The sequence below is a fragment of the Aspergillus lentulus genome (assembly GCF_001445615.1).
Source record: "Aspergillus lentulus DNA, contig: Alt08, strain: IFM 54703, whole genome shotgun sequence".
Lineage (NCBI taxonomy): Eukaryota > Fungi > Ascomycota > Eurotiomycetes > Eurotiales > Aspergillaceae > Aspergillus > Aspergillus lentulus.
The window spans coordinates 806848-827967 of record NW_028322118.1 but is presented as its reverse complement, the minus strand read 5'-3'; the positions used below and the strand labels follow the sequence as shown (position 1 = coordinate 827967).

The window sequence follows — 21120 nt, the reverse complement described above, 5'->3', positions numbered from 1 at the left end:
CGCAGCTAAGCCAGTGAAGTTTATTTCAATTCCCGCGATGTTTAGAATACGGCGGGAAGTGCAGGAATTCGAGGTAGCGATGCCCAGAAGCGTAGTAAAAGTGCCAGGCAGCTACTGCATTCAGGACAATTATCAACCTCCCATCAATTGCCGCCATACCCGTCATGATAGGGCGAGAAAGCGGACAACATATCTACGGAGTACTGCAATCTCCCTTGACCCCGAAGGAATTTTGCACATGGCAAGGGATAATTCGACGCTTTGGTTTTGGGACCTTCCCTTTACAGTCTCCAGGCAGGCGGGTCCCTCGCCCATCGGCCAATCGAAAGAAAGAAATAAATCAAATTGCGGTCAATCAGACGTGCAAATAATAGAGCAGATGGGGCGACAGGAATGTCAATGCCGAGGAGGGGGCCGCTGCGGCCGCATAGTTGCTGAAGCAAGGGATACGTACATTCGTAGGCACAATCCTCGTTCTCCCTTCGGGATCGCGCAGCGCCAGACAGCAATACGACCATACACGAGAGGAGGTTAGGAGTCCAGTGGTGCTGTGCTGTCTTCGGTCCAAATTTGAACTCGGCCGACCCTCACACACGTCGCGTGTGGAGGCGGAAAATGTACTGACGTAGGAATGTTGATCGCGATAACGGCAATGGGTACAAGCGATGGAACACTGTTTAAAGCAGCTCCCTAGATGATTGAAAACTTCATACTGCCAGGAGCGCCCCTGTGATGTGCGCAATGCTACTGAGAAACAGACAAGTCGGCCTTTTCAAAGTAAAGGAAAGGTATCAGGCAAATTGCCTTTGGCTGTTATCGCTATGGGCTTATTTTTATCAGCGTAGAGATATGATGGCACATTCTGTGCACGTCAAATGGTGCATATGCATACTGCCACTTTCCGAGACATCTAGGACGTTGGACTGGAACAGGTCGATTTAAGCCACTGGAGTTTGGAATAAAGGCCCAGCAAATCGGTAACCGATTTAGACAAAGCGAGTGGCAACTGCGTACTCAGGAATCTAGGCGCAGGGGTTCTTGCTGCACGTATCCAGTCCATGTACCAGACGCGGAAGTTTGTTGCTGTACTAGTGTTATCGACACGCTTTCAAGGAGCCGATGACAGTGGTGTAAGTATGCAAGGCCTGACAATTTCGTTGCCCTGCATTTTCATCGAAATTTGACGTCGATCGAATGAGGAAGAGTTCGTCAGGAAGGGCCCAAGAACTCTCTGGCAGAAAATTCCACGGCTTTGTCGAGGCCGTCTTATTGGGACAAGTCACCCAGGTAAAACCCGCAGATGCAGCACTGCTGCGAGGAGACAGCTGCCAAAGGAATGTGTGACAGCGCGCTTCACAAAGTTTTCACTCGAAACTCGCAATGCTCGTCGTTCCACAGAGACTACCGATCAGCTTAGCCTACATTGCAGCAGGCGGAAATCATTAAACAAGGCCATACTGTAGGCTGTAGCTCCTTAGAGGACATTCACTATATATGATTGCACCATGTCCATGTCAAATTCGACTTTCTGACTCCAATCCATAGCCTTGATGTCATAGAGCATCGACCAGTCCTTCATTTATCGTGAATTTTTGTATTGTTTCAAGCGTTTCAGTCGAAAGTCCATCGTTTGGTATAAACGTCATTCGTTCAAAGCAGCCTGCGAAAGTGCCCTCTTGACGCTAGATTTTGCATCTTGTCTGCTCTTCTCGCCGCGAAAATCTTTGCATATATCGGTCAACCGGATTTCAACACTCATTTTCCATTTCTTTCCCATCAATTGTATTACCAACTTGTCCCAACTATGGAGTGCTTCAGACAGATTGTTCGATTCGTGAAATCACCATTTCAGAAGAAGACACATAGGGTCTTGGAGATAGTAAGTCCAAAGCCCTCAGCATTCCTCGAGCGAAATCCTGACATTGTCCGCAGGGCCCACCAACGAACTTCCGCAAAGAAGAGCTGCCAAACTTCTTCCCGGATGATGAGTTAGTTCCATTGCTAAATCATAATATTGAATCAAGTTCTGACGGTTTTTCTACCTAGCGCGCTGACATTGCATAGTCATGGCTCGGCACTAGAGAAGGACACAGTCAAGGGAGTTCAGCGTCAGCCGTCCACACGGGACAAGATCAAGGAGCATGTCCGGAGGATGAGCATTAAACTCGTGGGCCCGTCTTCTTGCCATGAGTGATGGTTTCGCTTCGACAAAGATGTTGAATCCAACTTAGGATCGTTGGACATTTTCGAACAATGTCGCCAATGGATATCTCCAGGAGATTGGGGATTGTCGCTGTTCTATGTTCAAAACAAAAATGTCGGAACTTCATTGAGACGGGATTTTCTCTTTACACCACTTTCGTTCGGATCCTTTGTATTATTAGCTGTGTGAGATTTGAGCCGGCCATGTGCCGAAGGGTTTTGATTTGACGGCTCTGGTAGCTCGTCAAAGTCATCGATGAATACTTTTCTTCTCGATCTACCCAACGGTGGAGTTCTGTGAATAACGCGGACGGCTCTTTTTCCTTTACCATCATTGTCAGTATACTGAGGAGTAGAAGAGCTGGTCCTTAAGACCGGTGAGCTGGGATCTGATTCAATAGAACGTTTTTTTGCTGTCGGTCTTGTGGATGTCTTGGTGATCTGTACATCCAAGTCGTCATCTTCCGTAGCGGTTGCATCCACCGCATGATCGTCTGCTTCGACTTCAGTCTGCGGTGAGGAATGGATATGCGCATCAGGATTCGTCTGTTGCCTTTTAACACCAGACGTCTGGGCGAACCCAGCAGCCGCCCTAGTGGACGATTTGACACCTTGCATGCCTACCAGCGACCGAGCCTTCCGTGGACTCGTCATAAGGTACCCTAGCGAGGTACCCGCAAGCCCATCGTCTTCATCTGTATCGTCTTCCTCCTTATCAGAGTCCAGCTGCGGCCGCTTACCGCCCATTTTCTCCAAGCCTGCCCTTTGGCGGGCTGAGAGGGCGGCGGCGGCCTCCGTCCTCTTCATCTCTTCGCTCTTCGGCGTGACCCCATCAGTAGGTCGTGCAAGGTTTCGAATTGCTGCTGCGTTTTGGAGTTTCGCCTCCTTCTTGCGTTTGACGTATTCCGCATAGTGGAGGTGCTTGGTGAACGTTTGCGCCATGGCGTAGAACTCGTCTTCGACCATCATGTAAATATCATCTTTATTGAACCCTTCAATCAAATATCTGTGTTTCACATATCAGTAAGGTTCCCTCAGTCCCGGGGATGATTTGCAGTGCGTACTCTTCTGACGGACATCGCTGGATCGGAGACGTTGGAGGACTCGGTGCTGCGTAGATCTTATCAGAAAGGACACGTACAGCCCCAGAACCTCCTTTTACTTACAAGACCGAAGAAAATCTCGTTTCTCTCCTCGCGACGTAGACTTGGATGCCTTCGGCGTCTCCTCAGCACTGTGGTCCGAACCTTTCTCGAGCTTCACTTCACGTCGACGCGGTGAACTCTTTGTGTCCTCGGCTTTGGTACCACTGCCCGTAAGCCATGGGAGAGTCCGAGGCATGCTGAACTGTATTCTTAAATATTTTGGCCGAGACGAAACGCGACATCACTGAGCTTCAATCGTCGTGTTGTCAGGTCTTCGTTGTCGAGATCTGACTATAATTCTGTCTCCGCAATCGATGAACGATTGAGCGCGGGAGGCGTTCCGCCCCGCTCTCCGCACTGGGATTTAGTTGATTTAAGTCTACCTAGCAAGTGGCGGGAACTGCGGGCCAACTCAGTTTCACTCATCGCAGAAGGAGAAAGGTAGATGAATCAGGGTATCTTGATTTGATATGACTATTGAGGTATTCGTGATGCGAAATCTAGCTCTTGCCCCAACGCCAATAGAATAAAACCCGAAAGATGAAGAAAACCATGTGCCCAGCCAAATCAAATGGTGACATCTTGTACAGGAAAACGCCTGGCGAGTGAAATATCCCAGTAAAACGCCATGAGTAAATCCATAAGAAGGTGTTTACGCCTCTCCAGGGCGCTTGCTATTGCAGCTCACAATCTTCACCTTGTCTGCTGTCACTGTCGTCTGGTTGTCCAACTTGAAAGTAACGTCTTTGATAAGGAAGGTCCACACTTCGTCGCAGAATCGATAGGTATCCAGGTGACCCTACAGTCCAGGAAAGGGCAAGTTAGTCACCGTCAATGTTGTCACAAGAGCAGTTCTATTCCCGGTCTCCTAGATCGGTCGGGCAAGTTGTAGACGGAAGAAGCTACCTTGAACGTAAGCCTTGCGCGCACTTTATCCGCGAGCACTTCTGTAATAACACGATCAAACGTGGAGAGAATCTTCATGGCGAGCTGGGGCTCAATCCGGCCTTCGTTGATCAAGTCATCGAGCGTATCGGTAAGGGAGAGACCGAGACTGGGCAAAATGGTCAGTGAAAAGTAACACAGCTTTTGCTGGGTGTCTAGTACCTGCTCCCGCGATACAACTCATAGTATGCCTGAGCACTCATATTGTCATTTAAATGTGAGCGATCAAGTCAGGGGATGGCGAAAGGATGAATCAGGAAGAGTCAGGCTGGGCCGGTTGAAGCGTATCGCGGGGACAACCATCACGTGATAATTTGATCGTGATGTCATGTGACATTGACATCATTACAGAGTATTGATGATTACATCAGTGTCAACAGAATAACACCCCAGAAAGGTACAAACCTTGAAACATCTACTTCTTCTGGTGGAGCTGAATCTCAAAAGTCTTTTGCTTGACACTTGAACATCATGAATGTACAACAAATTTTGTGCATGGCAGTACGCCTGCCTGTGCGTACATCGCGCCTCTGCTCTGGAAAGCGGCTCTTATCCTACACGGCGCAAAGGTCGAGCAAGTCAAATGCTAAAACTGGTTTGTGCATGATGTACCTCAAGCAATTGTCGTCTCTCATTGCTAAAGTCCCTCGAAGTTCAGACCCCGTCCGAGGATCCATCAAACGTCCGCGACGGCAGCAAGGAATCAAAACCCAAAGTGACCAAAAGTGTTGCTCAAGCGGACGAGGAGCTTCGTGAACGCCTCGAGCAGATGTCTGGTGAGGGTGGGGCCTCTGGTATCGAATATGAGGATGGCAAACCAACCGCCATGAAACGGAGTGTTCGGAACAACATGTTTCGCTACATCTGAGCGAGCAACCTGGCTAAGTCCACGAATTTCTGACCTGGCGTGCATGGGCATTGGGGCAAGAACCTGATATGCGCCATATAGCATCGTTATTCACTTAGGCTGTTGTGAGTGAAATATGCTTTGCGGCGTATCCGCCAGTTGTTTGGACTGAGATGGATTGCAGTCATACGCCACCGGGCCTTCCCTTCGCTTGCAGTTACTCCATATCGGCTTATGTATCGTCAGAGATAATCTGATCTTGACACGACAATGTTGCGATTGCGTTATCCCGGTCTCGCGAAAACTATCCACAGTGACCATGTCCTCAGACTCGGTATCACGTCTGGATGGATGATGGAGGAGGATCGCCCCAGCAAACCCGGACATCCTGCGGAGCTGGTTTGAGAAGATCGAGGACGAGCCGTCTTTGAAGTTGATTACTAAGAATAGAACTGTGCATACAGAAACGATCATAATACAGACCTCTGGAGACCGGCATTCAAAGCTGGGAATGAAAATTCAAAAAGCCCAATTACTCAGCTTCAAAAGGATGGAGCAAATAATTCACTCTAAGACCTGTTGAACAGAGGACAGAAAAGAAACACGAAAATCCCTCTATCTCGGAAAGCAGAGATAACCGAGGCTCCTGCAGATAGCACCAGTTCGAGAATAGATTTAGACCGCATGATAATCATAATCTCTCGTTAAAATTTCATTTTGAACGTTCACTGGAGAACCAGGCATTTCTAACCGTTGTTCACCATTCCAGCAAGCACGCCAGCACCGATGACTCCTCCATCTGAAGCTTCTCGCAGAAATACTGATTTACCGCTCTTCTGGGGACCCGTTCTCATAATCAGTCGATCAATGTATTGCTGACACGTCTCCTTGAAATTGGGATAGTGTTGGATTATCCCGCCAGTGTAAGCAACAACAAGCTCTTCAGGGCCTGATTGCCAATCTGCAGGTGTCTGTGTAGGCAGTAGAACTGGAACAATCGGCCTTTGACCATTCCTAACAGCGCCGCCCTCCAAGGACGAGGATGTAGTTTCGTTCAAAATTGCCTGCAGTTTAGCGCTACCGTTGCGCTGAGGCGATGCGGCAGTTGAACTTTGCGGTGAGTTCTCATTGCTATCCACCTTCAACTCGATCTCTTGTGCGCAGGCGAGTAATCCAACCACTGCCGCAGCTATTAACCCAGCAGATCGACTCTGTACAACTCGAGCGATCTTCCGAAAAGCGCCCGCAGTCAAAGCATCCCAGCACCATTCGCTACTCTCGGGTGGAGGTAACGATTGGTTCAATTCCGCAGCGAGATCTTCGTCACGTTGTGGGCGAGCGACTTTGTCTGAGACGTACGATGTGGTCAGGGCATATTCCTGGACGAGCGTTGCGGGAAGCTGTTTCTTCTTCAGTCCAACAATGTTTGTAAGGTAGTCAAAGAGTATCAGTCGAATGAGTTCTCCGATGTACCGGCCACCGGTCATGTACTCGAATGGCTGAAACCCAGGACGTGCGCATGCTTTGTCTAGCTCTTCGTCCCACTTGGTTATGATATTGAGCTCTTTCAAAGGGGGGGCGGCGCCCGAAATGGTCCATTCAGTGTTGACAATTGTTTCTTTTGCGTCCGGGTTCTTTGACTTGACATGTTCCGCTTTAGATTCATGTAGACTCTCAAGCTTCATGGGAATAGTGGCGTTGCAGCCTGTGCCTACAATGATACCCATTGCGACACGACTGTTGGGCAGGGACTTGACGGAGTAAGCTAGAGATGCAAGCGTAGCGACCGCATCATTTGTGATAGCGGCGATCTTCAGTTTAGGTAGTGCAAAGAGTTTTCGGCGCTTGCTCGAGGGCTCGTCCTCGTCAGGACGTCTGGTGTGCTTCTCGTAACCATGAAGCAGGATGTTACGAAGATTGAGATCTGAGGTGATAGCGAACCCTTTGCCCATCGGCATCAGCGTAGCTTCCGCGAGCGACTCTTGCCTGTATGACTTTGTCAGTCAAATGAATTGCACCAAAGTCGCCCGAGAGAAAATAATAACAGGCCACGACTTTTCATGGCAATGATACTCACATGATAGGAAAACTGAACGTAATTCCCATGTCTAATTCTTGGGGAATGTTGCCCTTCGTGGCGTCCGATGTCAAGCTCTCGGCGACCACTTCCGCGATACAGTCCCCAATCCATGCGAAGAGATCCTCCGCCTTATCCATCTTCAAATGTTCCTGTATGGGCCATGCTTTCTCTAGTGTCCGTTTGACTCGTTGTCTCTGTGCCTTTCGAAGGGTATCCCTTGATCTTTCCGATGCGTCTGTTGAACGGATATCAGAGTCGGCCGCTTCCCCCAACAGTTCAATGAATGCGACTCGCAGATTGCTTCCTCCAACATCAATAGCCAGATAACGACCGGTCTCAAGGCCCGTGGGCAGTCTAGTGACGGGAGTGGGCAGAAATTGCTGGTCTGAGTGTAATGCTAGGTGGTGGTATGTGCTCGAGAAGCGACGCGCAAGTCTGTAGAGGACTGCTTCGTCAAGAACCAAAGGCGACAGGAAATCATCAAGCCTACGTTGGTACTCTAGGTACTCCTTCTGTGAAGGATCAAGCTCGGACACATTTTCTTCCTCATCCTCTTCGACGTCGATTGCGTCTTCATGTATATCATGTTCCTCATTCCTGCTGTTCTCCGCCTCCATCACGTTCATCGGTGCCATTGTAAATCTCCTGGGTGTGTGAGAATGCGAAATGACCCGATCAAGTGGAATGCATGAAATCCGAAACGATCATTCGAGGAGACTCATGGGATGCGAATGTATGTATTCAAGTTTATGTCATGCACAGAGCGCGCATGTCTCAATGGCAGGGACGGGTCTTGTTGATTCCGCTCCCTTGGATTGCCACAGGTCGATCAAATGAGGAGCTTGAGCTGGAAACAGGATTGAGGGCTTGACCGTCAAGGCGCATGGATCTGAACGGGTCCTTCGAAGCTGTTATTGCGGAGAAGGGGAGGCTCCGGTGCGAGGGCGAAGGATCAAGGGAGTACGTTGACGAGCAAGATTTATATCTCTAATATGGGAACCAGTGAGCCACAAGTTGCGAGAACTGCCTAAATCCGAAGAACATCCTGAAGTGCCAATGACAGCAAGGATCTGCGGGAACCGCAGGAATAATGGCAAGGGCAGTGGCCACAGAGCAGGATAGTCATTGCGCGCAAAAAAAGGAAACTGTTGGCACAAACAAGGACGGGGAAAATAAATTACCTATCTTCAGTAATACCTTAGATGTGGACGTGATCAACACTGATTCTTCACAGTTGGGGCAGAAGCTGGTTATGTCGAAAAGGGACTATGCGATGGGGAAAGAGAGGGCTATTAAGTATAGACAGACTAGCTAGAGGGAGTAAGAAAAGGGTCTAAACAGGACCAGCCAGTGGATACGAAGCCATTATTCTCCACAACGCGGGAGAGGAAAGGAAAGGAAAGGAAAGGTAATTATTCAACGGTGAGGTGCTGCTGGAGGGAGGGGTGGAGGGAAATAAGAGTGGGAATGATGGAAGATCTTAGGAGAGGAGTAGTACGTAGTAGCTTCACTTGCTTCCAAAGCCGCTGCAGATGGAGCAAATGCGACCTTCGGCACGAGACGATGTGACCCTGCTGAATCAATCCGAGCAATGACGGCCTGAGACATCGTTTGTGGTTGACGACAACCGTGGATGACTCGGATATTCTCCGGCACTGGTTAGATTAACTCACTTTAGTGGTAAATATACTCTCTTCATCGTTTAGCATATTGTTGATTGTTTGATTGATTGTTGATGTTTCCTTCCTTACCAGTTCTCCGCCCTCCAGTCATCTTCCTCATGTTGATGCCTCACCACTTGATAGTACCTATTCACAACTCCTCCATCTTCCCCCTATGATAATTTGTACTATCGCCAGACTTTCATAAGGCATTCAACTCTGGACAGAGCATTATTCTCGCCTTCACGACCCCGGAGCACTGGCCTCCTTGAGTGTCGTCCCACTGGTTCGGCACATCGTTCTGTTTCTCCATTTAAGCGACGGTTGAAAGCCAATAAAGCACGAGACGAAAAGAAAAAGGAATATAAAACTTTAAATCGCCGGCAATACTAGATATTTACGGAGCAGTCGAGCTACTGCTCACTTGAGACTGGCTGCGGGACACGAGCACGGATTATCTATATCAGCCCAAAGAAGCCATGTGGTAGTAAGCGGTGGGTCTCCTTACAATTATGCAGACTTACTACCAGTAGTACTCTGTACTAGTATCAAGAATTAAGTCCACTGCGACCAGTCTCCAAATTTTTTTTCATCCAATGCTGTAAGACCGCATTGAGACTAGGAATCGAGTCTCTCTATCTTCGAATCTCAAAGACTGAGCACCCCGATTCGCCAGGGTACCCAAAGCTTCTATATGTGGATCACAATGGCGCTATGATTTAGGTCCCTGATGAAACATGCTAATCCTGAGTGACAACTGACGACTCCCGATCGGTTCTTTTTACTCTTTGCCCTAAACCAAATCGACTGGCTCTCTCAGTGAACATGCGATAGTCGGCTTGCGATTTGAGAGTCCTCGTTCCGGTCGATAGCAATAACAGTGATCACATTAGGTACGTACCAGTTGGCAGTAGCGATGTTCACGCCCGCATAGACTACGTACCACGCTTCTTGGTGTCTAAGCTAGACCCTGCCCAGACTCCGAGATCGGAGTGACGTTGGTGTCCTCGAGCCGACGGAGTTGGGCCAACAGTCCGGTGACATCTGCGACAGGATGCGCATATCTCGCTGCATACTTCAAGATTTGGGATGAGCAGCTCACTATTATTGAATACCATCATGAGCCATTCTGATACAGTCCCCACTGAAGCTGCTCACCACAGGCGACTTTCTCAGCTTATCTACCTTCTGTTCAGTATGGTCAATGATGTCGCGCCTTGCTAGTCATAAAAGGCATGATTACGAAAAGTGCAGATGTGCTGTGTTGAGCGGTAGCGACAATATTTGACGTCTAAAGGAACTGCAAAACGTCTGAGCGCTGAAGCCAGCAGAGTGGTACTGGAGCCATTCGGAAATGCCTCGGGCTTCGGCTTAACCAATGCAAGCTAAAAGGAATTATTGTTCTCCATGAGTCTCGACTTTTGCAAGGATGGTAATCTGGGTTTCGGCCATTCCGATATGTCCTAGTCAATATCTGAGCGTACTAATATTAGACTACGAACATAGCAGAGAACAAGCCTGGCTAGACATCTTCCGACATGCCCCTTGATGTGGTGACCTCGGATTGGGAAGCTGTTTCTGATGTGGTGCTGATCTCAGAATAGATGATTTCATTTGAATGCCCTATTAAGATGCCAGGCGTAGCACCGAAGGTTTATTATACTGGATCCGTGACTGGTTGCTGGAATGAGCAGGGAGGATTTAGCCGAATGCTCGTATATGTGGGCTCAAGCCAAGGATCTAGCTGCCTATAGGGCGTCAAACGATGCCGATAGCTCCAAGTCTCCAACGATCTCGAGATATATCTTCGCTTATGGGACCGTCTCTCAATGAGTATCTAATTACTATTTATTGATCAATAATACTGCTTGTGTCAGCAAGCATGACAGCTGGGCTTCTTAACTTCTGTATCTACCTTGTGCTACCTGATGAAGTCGATAAGCGAAAATGTCTTTTTTTTACTAGAGGCAGCCGTCAGTGTTGCATGACGCTTTTATGAAATGGATGACTCCTGCCTCTTGGTTGCTTTGATGAGCCCATCCATGGCCTGTTTTCGGCACTATTTCGGCCGAACTTGACATGAGACGATGGATCTGCAGATAATGTCACTATTTTTATTGCATGAGGTGTTGGGTGCCCTGGAGCAGGCGACGTAACACTTGAGTCCAGGGCCTTGTTAGGAATATTAAGGTATGCTTTAATCTAAACAGATACAACGTTGCAATCTCAAGATATGACCGCGAACAGGGGTATGTGTCAGTCAAGCATTTGATGCCCATTGATAGTTGTGGCATCTGGTTTGTAGCTTATTCGAGTATTCCAAGATGATGTTGATGGTTGCCCCTGCAATTGCCAAGAAATAAGATAGTTGAAGATCGAAGGATCCACGAAATCCACGAACAAAAAGGTTGAGGCTTGCAGTCTTGATCCATGAGATATGCGTACAGGAGTTGGTAGTTAGCGGTTGGCCTAATAATAATGAATGTGGTAATGGTCACCTTGCAACGCCGCTAATTAGCTTTAGGCGCTGATTGTGCTCACAAGTCCACAACTCTGTGCTCCCGTCCTCAAGTGACGCTCTCTACGGGCCTCCACAGTCACATCGATCGATTAACTAACCCATCAATGACCCTGCTTCCCCCACAGCCTCCGAATCTAACCTCTTCCCCGCATCAATTATAACATACCTGTTGATAAGGGTCGGTGAAGTACGGATAGTTATGGAGAAGGTACAGTTTCAGGATGAGAAGGAAGGTCTCCATGATCTTGGCGCGATCGAATCTGCTGAGGCTGCCTCCAGCCATTCCCGCCGCGACCGGCCAGCATCACATTTCCTGCGACGTTCTTTAATAGTCATATCGCTTGGATTCGTCCTTTTTAGTGTTCTCAGCTGGTTCCCTACACCTATCCCTAAATTCTTCTTGCATTCATGTCATCCTTCGTCGAAAAGGCTGGATGATGGCTTCTCTGCTTCGCCCCTCACGAGCGGTGATGTGGCGCCGCTGATGGAGCACAAGCCTGAGGCATCAGCGGTCGACAACAAAGTTCTGCTTGAAGCTCACGTCATGAGCAAATGCCCAGACGCCCGTGATTGTCTGAAAAAATTGGTAGTCCCTGCCATGGAGCAGATCAGTGACAAAGTAGACTTTGGATTGTCATTCATTGCAAGGTAAGCTAGTGCAAGACCTTCCTGCCCGGAAGACGCAACTGGTCCGCAGGCTAAGCAAACTACAGTGTATCCAACAAATCTACCGATGTAGTATGCAAACATGGTCCTGCTGAATGCATAGGCGACATGCTCATCCTCTGTGCTGCGAATCTCCCTTTCCCACCGGAGGGACAAAGCATGCTTCGCACCCCAACGATCCGCTCCCTGGGCTTCGCCAACTGCCTGATCAGTTCCTATGAGAAGATCCCGGAGCGCTCATTCGTCGAGCAATGCGCCCTGGAACATGGCATTGATTTTGATGCTCTGAACGAGTGTGCCAGCCAGCAGGACGATGACCCTGGCCATGACGGAGGGGACAAGGATCCCCTTAGCGGTATCGCGCTGCTCCGCAAGAGTGCCCTGTACAGCGAGGCGCTTGGTGTCAGAACTAGCTGTACCGTCCGGCTAGATGAGCATGTGTGGTGTGTTCGTGACGACGGCGTGTGGAAAGACTGTGCCCAAGGAGGAAGAGGTAGTCAGGTTTCGGTGCTTGTTGAGGAGATCGAGAGGACTTGGAAAGAGCGGAATTAAGCATTGGCTTGCGAATGATCTAATGTTGGAATTGACTTGATACTTTGCCTCAGGGTTCATCATGACAGATCGCAGTTCGTACTAATCTCATGATGCTATTGTTACTTCTAGGATACCTATTAATTATTCTGTGCTGCTCTCTTTACGAAATGAGATTATATTTTTGAAATGATGCTTTCACATTCCCTATTGACTCTTCACGGGGCTTATTGATTGAAAGCTGTCAGGCAATAGGTACACTATCAATGCAGTCAATACCTTGAGTGAGCAATATGAGCTAGAGAGATGTTGATTTGACCAAAGGTTCCTGATAATCCTTTTTAGGAAAGTGCCCCCATTGACAGTGGTCTGCCTCCAAAGACTTCTGTTGTGTAAGGTCTTGACGGGCACGTTCTAGATGGATGGGTCCCAGGGCATCGTCTCATTCTTCAATCCAAGTCAATAGCATCTGCTTTCTCCCACTAGCCATGTGTGAACTGTGAGAAACACATCTTGTCTGTGAAGTTATCTTTCACACTTTTCCACGGCCACGAAATTTATCCTTTCATCTCCCACCTGAGCTACGACCTCAACACCGCACTCATTCTGTTTCATGGAGCTGGTCTTCATCTAATTATTCGTTACTTTCAATCAGTCATGTACTCACTGCTCCTCTAGACTCACCAACCAACCTTCCCTAAGAGCATCTCTAAACACAATGGCTTCATCCTGGATACCAGAAAACTCGTCCCCTAAGAGCAGCCGCCGTAGGGGAATTAACCTGCAAAAGAAGGTCGATGAGCTCGTGCACAAATACTTCAAGATCAAATGTCCCAGTCCCGTCCTCCGCGATATCCTCAGAAGCACTGAGAAATCCGATCTCCTAGTCAGTGCTGTCCGACTTCAGGTTTCACTGGCCAGATGCCGCTCTCAGGACTTTAATGATGGTCAGGTCACCATCTACGATAAAGCTCTGTTGACGCTGTCAAAAAATGGAGACGAGCCTGCGGAACTGAGCGTCCTTGAGCTCTACCTGACTGAGTATCTGGGGATTGTGCCTATTGCCAACACTTCGCACAGTCTGAATGTGGCCACTAAGCGTCTTGGGCTGCATCGGGCTTTGACCAAAGGTTTGTCCACAGTGATTATTATCTAGTGCTTTATTCAATCATACTGACTTGCGTGTTTGGTGATTTCAGCGCCCTCATTGACATTTCTCCACGCAGAGTCGCCCAATTCTGAAGAGCCTACCCTGAAGGTGGATGGACAAGTCCCTGCCATTACCACCAGCAGCAGCGAGCCGACAAAGGAGTCTGGCCTTCACTCAGAAGATACCAAAGGTTTGTCCGAAGTCTTTCGCGAAGCAAAGCCTGAAGGAAAAAATGTTGTCCCCGATAAAGCGGATACCCGGAAACATGATCGCGAGAACGGGCGGAATGAAAGAGCCCGCACGGCCGGCAAAGAGCCGATGAAGAACTACAATCCCGGCAAAGCAGATACGAAAGCTTCCCTGAAAAGAAAGAGGGACGACGAGAGCGTCCAGAGTCGAGTGGAGCGGCTTCTTGATGTCTTCTTCAAAGCCAGAGATGACCACATCAACAGAAGACGAAAGGAGACAGCAAGCGATCTAAACACTGTTCGATTTGTGCGAGACTCAGCCGAAAATGCTCTGACATACCTCCGTGCCAACAATATGAAGGACCATGAGGCCATTCCGGACCTTGAAAAGTGGTTTGTCATCATGAGAGATAAAGCTACTGCTCTTACAGGTGGTCGAGGGCGCCATTTCGATGAGAAGCCTCCCCCGGCCCCCAAATTCTTGCGCCCGAAGAAGCGTTCACGATTCCTGATCGACTCTTACAGACCTCGGCGGTGGAGTCACTTGGTTCCTGAAGGTGATGCCTCTTCTTAACTCACGGTTCGTCAACCAATCTTCCGTCGCACCGACGTTTGAATGTTGACTATTGAGTCGCAGTGTGAAGACCGGATTATTCTCAGGCCACTATCAATGACCAATTTCCGAGACACGACGTGAATCAAAGGCTGGCCATCTTCGTCCACAGCTCTGTGATGAGCTCCGGTGCCCCGATAATTTGATAGAGGATGCTGGTGGATCTTAGCCGTGCAGCATCTGTCCTTGGCGCAAATCATCTCTCCTGGTGTGTGCCACGTGCACCGTCTTGTGCCTGTCTACCCCTGTACTTAATCCCACCAGATTTAGACCTCCAATGTCAGATGATATTACGATAAGTGCTAGATTTGGTGCATCACATTTCTCGGATATCTCTGCTTGGCTGCTGAGATTCCCTCTGGAAAGAAAATGGATCCTTGAGCCAGAAAATACGGACAATTCATACATTGATTACTCCGTAGATGGCCTCCTATCATCTGCAGCCGACCGAGGCAGCATCCTATGGCTCCAGCACAGGGACACCGGTTAGCGCGCAGTATACGCCAGATTCCGGAGCATCCGACAATGAAAATGCATCTTCGAGTTTCAAACGGCCACCATCTGGGTCGTTGAGATTGCAAACGGACTTTCGCGCAGAAGCGGACTACATTTCCGACGATGAGGGCCAAGATGAAGGCTACGATTCGTATGACGACCAGGAAGCGAAGCCCAAAAGGGCCGTAGTCGGTACAAAGTACACGGCAGCGGAAGAAATGCAAGTCGTGAAGAAGTTTGACCGCAAGCTGGTTCCATTCTTGGCCCTTCTCTACCTGCTCTCGTTCCTGGATCGTTCTAGTGAGTTATTCACTGTTTCGGAACAGTACATCAAATAGCTGACTGCTTGCAGATATTGGAAATGCAAAGATTGCTGGACTCATGGATGATTTGCGTCTTTCATCTTCACAGTATGAATGGCTTTTGACAGCTTTCTACATCACATATATCCTCTTTGAGTGGATGACCCTTATGTACCGGATCGTTCCTCCGCACATCTACATCTCCCTGTGTGTATGCGGATGGGGTCTCGTTGCATCCTTTCAGTCACTGGCTACTTCATTCAGCACCCTCGTGTTTCTGCGAGCCTTTCTAGGCATCACGGAAGCGGCATTTGGCCCTGGCGTGCCGTTCTATCTCTCCCTGTTCTACAAGCGGGAAGAACTCGCTTTACGAAACGGACTGTTTATCTCAGCGGCTCCCTTGGCGACTTCATTCGCGAGTAGTCTCGCATGGCTGATTGTCAAGGTCAGCAGCAATGGCCCCATTGCACCGTGGCGGACGCTCTTCCTGGTCGAAGGATTCCCCAGTGTGCTTGTTGCGGTCTTTGCGTGGATACTGATCCCTGACTCACCTGAGAGCGCTCGTTTTCTTGAGCCTAGAGAGAGATTGGTAGCCAAGCTGCGGCTGGGGGAGACCAGGTCCGACTATCATGGGCCGGATTCCAGGAAGTTCAATTGGAGGGAAGTTGTCAAGGCGCTGGCGGATCCCAAATCTTATGTGACAGCTGTTCGTGGAAGCTATATCTCTCCCGCCTTGGGCTGAACTGACGTGCACCTGCTATAGTTCATGTTCTTCAGCTGCAATGTCGCTTTCAGCTCCATGCCTGTGTTCCTGCCCACCATCATAGAAGAGTAAGCCCTGGCATCAGCAACCCGGTTGGTCAATACACTCACACTTTCACAGCATGGGCTACTCCTCCCTCTCCGCGCAAGCCCTCTGCGCACCTCCTTACCTCATTGCCTTCGTGGTAGTCCTGGCAACCGCCTACCTATCCGACCGTCACAGAACCCGAAGCCCCTACCTCATCGCCCACGCGCTGATATCCTCGTTCGCCTACCTCGCAATCGCGGCTACAGGCTACTACCACACGCACTTATCAACAGGCCTACAGACCTTCATCCGTTACGCCTGCGTCTACCCCGCCACGTCAGGCTTCTTCTCTGCCATCACCCTCATCATCACCTGGACGATGGACAACCGCCCGGCGAAGGAAGGCAAAGGAGCCAGCATGGCAATCCTCAACCTCATTGGGCAGTGTGGGCCGTTACTCGGGACGAGACTGTACCCGCGCAGTGAGGGGCCGTGGTATGTGCGTGGGATGGCAACATGCTCTTTCTTCATGGTTGTGGTTGCTGTCCTTGCGTTCGTGCTGAGGGTTATGCTGCAGAGGGGGGATCGTGTAGCGGATCGGAAAGGAGGCGCTGATGTTGAGATGGAAACGCGACAGGTCCTTATGGACGGGAATCAGTTCAATCATAGTGTTGAAGAGAGATTTGTGAATATTTTATGAGGCGAGCTTCGTGTTTGCTGCTGCATCTACAAGTTGGGTTACATGAAGTCATGGTATGTATTTAGTCCAGATTAAATATTACACTATTATTATGTTTGCTAAGAACCTTAACAGAAAGGAAGTCGCTTATAGTACAGAAAAGGACCAGAATCATGTACTTTCGTCCCAGTGAACCGATTGCCCGAGGCATATGAACTTACAGGAAGGAATCAGAAGTCGCTTACTTCTAAAACCAGCAGTGATTAAGATCGCCGAGCTCACCACGCAGTATGACCACCATCAATGATCATCGTGCTGCCTGTCATAAAGCTACTGGCATCACTGAGCGCGAAGAGCGCCGCGCCCCTGAACTCCTCCGGGCACGCGAGCCGACCGAGCATATTCTCCGCCTCCCAGATAGCTTTGGCCGCCGGATTCTGCTCAAACACCTGCTCGACCATCGGCGTGAGGACGTGTCCCGGGCAGAGACTATTAACCCGGATCCCCTGCCTTCCCCACTCCATCGCCAGGGACCGCGCGAGCTGGATCACAGCCGCCTTGGACGAGTTGTACACGGGCGAGGTCATGCCCTTGTTGGCGATGAGCCCGCTCATGCTTGCAACGAGCAGGATGGACCCTTTCCTCTGGTACTTGAACATCTGGCGCGCGGCTGCGGTCGCGGAGTTGAAGACGCCGTTGTAGTTGATCTGCATGACTTCGTTCAGGGCCGACTGGGAATGTTCCAGGGCGCTCTGCAGGTGGTTGATGCCTGCGGCGGCGATGAGGCCGTCCAGCCGCTTATCGCGGGAGGCGATTTCGGCGAAGACGTCGTTGACCTCGGGTTCGTTGCGCACGTCGATGCGTCGGTATTCCAAAGCGCCGCCGTATTCCTTTTCGGCTTGGCCTTTTGCGGTTTCGAATTCGGGGTGTGGTTTCTCGAGGCGGTCTAGGCAGTATACTGATTTTTGAGAGAGGTTAACGGAGTGCTCAGGTGTATGGTGTCTGTTCCCAAAGTGAGGATTATCTGTACCTTTGGCTCCGGCTTCCATCAGCGCTTCGGCCATGGCCAGCCCCAGGCCTCGGCCGCCACCGGTGACGGCGTAGACGCGGTCTGCAAGATCAAACTCTTTGAATCGATGCGGTCCCACCCGGGGAAGCTTTCTCTGGATGTGTTGCTCATTTGTCGTGGTGGAATATGTTGATCGTAGGAATGGTTGAAGCGAAGTGCAGGGTAGCCGTGACCGCAATGCGGTCAGCGACCGCGTCAGAGTGAAAGACATGTCTTGGTCAAGTCTTCTATTAGATTGATCAAAGAACAAGGCGCAGAGATAAGAAACAGTTGACCAGGAAAATGTCAAACGACAGGCAGCATACAATTGCACACTTCAAGATTCTACATGACCCAAGGTGTATACTAGAAGAGTTCTTAAGTTTATACCCTTGAGACAGAGGCATGATATCACCTCGATACAGGCGAAGCAAGGCAAAGGGGTAAAAAAAGAGGATGGCCTCGTGATGGCCCTGATGGAGTCTAGAAATTCCAGAGTTGCTTTCACGATGATACAATATGACCCAGACACAGGATCGCCCGGGAACAACCAGGGTACAATGACCCTGGAAACGCACGACAAGCACCAAGAGATAGAGCTCGCGATAGTTATTGCGGCAACTGACTCAGGCCAGGATCGTGACTTTTTTTCATTTGGAGTTACTTGATTGCCGAAGACGGTAAGAGACATGATCAGTAGATCGAAGGGATGGAGACTGCTTATGTTTCTTCCTGGAATGGCCCACTTTAGCTGCACGGGATGTCCAAAACTGGGAGTCCGTGATGCTGGGGCCTGGAGATATTACTATTAGTTTGATTCCTGTATACCTCTTTATACAGATCAACTATCAAGTCCTGCGAAATTGTCGCTTGGGGATAACCATAAACTCCATGCAATTCAAACTGAAATCATAAGAGATCAATAGATGTTATAGACCAGACCCGAAGAGTTGCCTTGTTTCTGCGATAATTCGACTCATTGCTCGGTGGTGACGTAGAGTATTGCGAATTGAACTCCAGACCTTTTTTGGGCCCCAGAAATCGCCGAGGTGGAGCATTTCTGGAGTAGCAGTACCACCTAAGAATCTCTCGGACCCTTTTTAAGTTCTTACCGCGAAAGCGGAGAAACTAAGATAAGAACTGATGACTTGGTAAGGCAGCATCGTACAAGGAAAGAGGGGTCTAGACAATGGTAATAAGACAACTAGTGAGGAGCAGCATCACTACATCTTGACGCTCAAGTCTTCTCGGGCAACTCCCATTGCTGTACTCCCTTTGTCTTCCGAAAACAGATGAACACGGATTTGGGTTTCAGGTAAGAAGAGAACGTTGTGCTTATTCTAGAATACTGGGTAATGTTCTGATGAACACTGTTGACCAAGTCATGTATTCCGTCTGTGATAATACAGTCCTCCAATCCTGCAATCCATAAGAATAGCCAAAGCGCTCCTGCTAAGCACCTATGTACAGCTGGCAGTACTTCTATCTAGGTCGACGAATCATGGAGTGCCCGACGCAGAGCAACGACTCTATTCATTAGTTAGCATTATATATACTCCTATTCACCAACAAACACTTTTCATAAAGCTTTCTCAGAGAAGAAGCATAGCCAACTTAATAGCCTAATATAGAAGGGAAAATTACCGCGGTGCAAGGATAAGCTCCAAAATCACCACCCCTTCCAACACAAGTTCCAGTATCACTAGGCACATTTACCCGTCCTCTAGTACAACTCTATAAGTCATGAGTTCATTAGCTAGTATTTTTCCACATAGAAGTAGTGTAGGGATAATAGGGTAGGGTTAGAGTGTCATACATAGTCGCCAAGGGCAACTGCCAATAGAGACAAAAGGATAACAGTCGGAGTCAGTTTCATCTTGTTATTGAAGAGTCAAAAATCACTACTTAAGACTTGTAAGAAAGCAGATGTTTTGAACCAGTTAACCAAGTTCAGTGATAGGTAATAGCATTTATACAGCTCAGCTGCGATTCATATATAGACGGCATAGCGCCAAGTTATTGATATTGATATTCGTTTGTAGACCAGTCCTTCAATCCTTCGGTCCTTGGATCCTTCAGCTGCAAGTCTTCTCATTCTTACAAAGTAGTGGGATAGCGTCATTGCAATTGAGGTGGAGCCTTCGAATCGGGTGAGAGCAGCGGGTAGGCCAGAGGCCGCCCTGAAGTCCTGTTGATATTGAAGGGTTCTACCTTCCACTTATGCTTCTACCTTGACAATGAAGGAATGCAGGGTTCAAAATGACTATGCACATAGTGAAGATGACTAGCGGATATCTCCGTGCAGTTCTGTAGACAGAAGAACTCGTCATCTAAGGTACCCAGATAAGTCCAGACAGCGGGGAAATGCCGGTAAAAATACCTGGCCATCTTGTTACGCAAGTCAAATTGCTCAGTGGGACATATATATATTTACCCAAGCGTTATGCGCTACTGTACAGACCAGGATTGCCGAGATGCTCGGAATCTTGCATTAAAGTTGACCCTCGGCCTCGTGGTACAGAATGCGCATCATAATTGACACATCTTCTCCATTTAGGGAGCTCGAGTCGGTCTGCGCCACCTTGCCGAGCATTTCTGGACGGTTCAGTGAATGTTTGAAGAGATCTGTCTGGTCTAGCAGTGTCGACGGCTAGAAAACTTCTGTCTCGCTTTCTCTTGTCATAGTCTCGTTTGCGTCTTTTGAGGTTTCCTTGCGTTGTTGGTTGGTGCTTGCGTGTAGCTGTTCCTGCTGTAATCCCGTTGACTTGACATGGAACAGATTGAGATACGGATTCACTTGGGTCTGACTTGGACCAGTCTCAAAAGTGCTTTAATTTGATCGTCGGTCGTCGTCGAGATGTCTCGGAACGACGTCAGAGGGAGAAAATATGATTCGCCTGAAAGTCGATAAGACCTGACAGATTGGTGATGAGTGATGATAGACAAGACAGAGCTGCAGCTTCTGTAGAATGGAAGATCTGCACCAAAACGTCATCTACAATCGCCAGTAAGCAGGTATTATTGATTCATGACCTAGCCGGGGTGAAGTCCATCATGCCGAGCAAATTAGATTCATATCAGAGCTATAGCGATTCGAGGCGCTCTATGGGCATAGTAAAGCACACATGACTGGCCGTCTTCCTCATACATTCATAGCAAAATTCGCTCCTATACCTCTATAAAGGGCCACAGTCGAGGAATGACAGGGCGAATAAGGATCAGTATACTCTGCAGAAAAGCCCAAGCGCCAGTGGTGC

General features: G+C 49.0%; 8 protein-coding genes across 8 annotated transcripts; 4 read left to right on the top strand and 4 right to left on the bottom strand.

Annotated features, from left to right (window-relative positions):
* Positions 1–2304: 2304 nt before the first annotated feature.
* On the bottom strand, positions 2305–3543 carry ALT_3537 (uncharacterized protein; the record flags this gene model as incomplete). The annotated part of the gene is made up of 3 exons (XM_033563702.1): positions 2305–3208; positions 3267–3312; positions 3369–3543. The coding sequence occupies 3 exons, from the start codon at positions 3541–3543 to the stop codon at positions 2305–2307; spliced, it is 1125 nt and encodes a 374-aa protein (XP_033419593.1).
* Positions 3544–3999: 456 nt separating this feature from the next.
* ALT_3536 (transcription initiation factor IIA subunit gamma) lies at positions 4000–4495 on the bottom strand (the record flags this gene model as incomplete). Its single annotated transcript, XM_033563703.1, has 3 exons — positions 4000–4146; positions 4254–4401; positions 4455–4495. 3 exons carry the CDS (start codon positions 4493–4495, stop codon positions 4000–4002), a joined length of 336 nt encoding a protein of 111 aa, XP_033419594.1.
* A 268-nt stretch (positions 4496–4763) lies between these two features.
* On the top strand, positions 4764–5160 carry ALT_3535 (uncharacterized protein; the record flags this gene model as incomplete). Its single annotated transcript, XM_033563704.1, has 2 exons — positions 4764–4887; positions 4946–5160. 2 exons carry the CDS (start codon positions 4764–4766, stop codon positions 5158–5160), a joined length of 339 nt encoding a protein of 112 aa, XP_033419595.1.
* A 725-nt stretch (positions 5161–5885) lies between these two features.
* On the bottom strand, positions 5886–7854 carry ALT_3534 (hexokinase family protein; the record flags this gene model as incomplete). The annotated part of the gene is made up of 2 exons (XM_033563705.1): positions 5886–7125; positions 7217–7854. The coding sequence occupies 2 exons, from the start codon at positions 7852–7854 to the stop codon at positions 5886–5888; spliced, it is 1878 nt and encodes a 625-aa protein (XP_033419596.1).
* A 3746-nt stretch (positions 7855–11600) lies between these two features.
* On the top strand, positions 11601–12619 carry ALT_3533 (GILT family protein; the record flags this gene model as incomplete). The annotated part of the gene is made up of 2 exons (XM_033563706.2): positions 11601–12049; positions 12115–12619. 2 exons carry the CDS (start codon positions 11601–11603, stop codon positions 12617–12619), a joined length of 954 nt encoding a protein of 317 aa, XP_033419597.2.
* A 697-nt stretch (positions 12620–13316) lies between these two features.
* Positions 13317–14510, top strand: ALT_3532 (uncharacterized protein; the record flags this gene model as incomplete). Its single annotated transcript, XM_033563707.1, has 2 exons — positions 13317–13728; positions 13798–14510. 2 exons carry the CDS (start codon positions 13317–13319, stop codon positions 14508–14510), a joined length of 1125 nt encoding a protein of 374 aa, XP_033419598.1.
* Positions 14511–14971: 461 nt separating this feature from the next.
* On the top strand, positions 14972–16836 carry ALT_3531 (uncharacterized protein; the record flags this gene model as incomplete). Its single annotated transcript, XM_033563708.1, has 4 exons — positions 14972–15344; positions 15397–16052; positions 16110–16177; positions 16230–16836. The coding sequence occupies 4 exons, from the start codon at positions 14972–14974 to the stop codon at positions 16834–16836; spliced, it is 1704 nt and encodes a 567-aa protein (XP_033419599.1).
* Positions 16837–17093: 257 nt separating this feature from the next.
* Positions 17094–18095, bottom strand: ALT_3530 (putative short chain dehydrogenase/oxidoreductase; the record flags this gene model as incomplete). Its single annotated transcript, XM_033563709.1, has 1 exon — positions 17094–18095. One exon carries the CDS (start codon positions 18093–18095, stop codon positions 17094–17096), a length of 1002 nt encoding a protein of 333 aa, XP_033419600.1.
* Positions 18096–21120: the final 3025 nt, after the last annotated feature.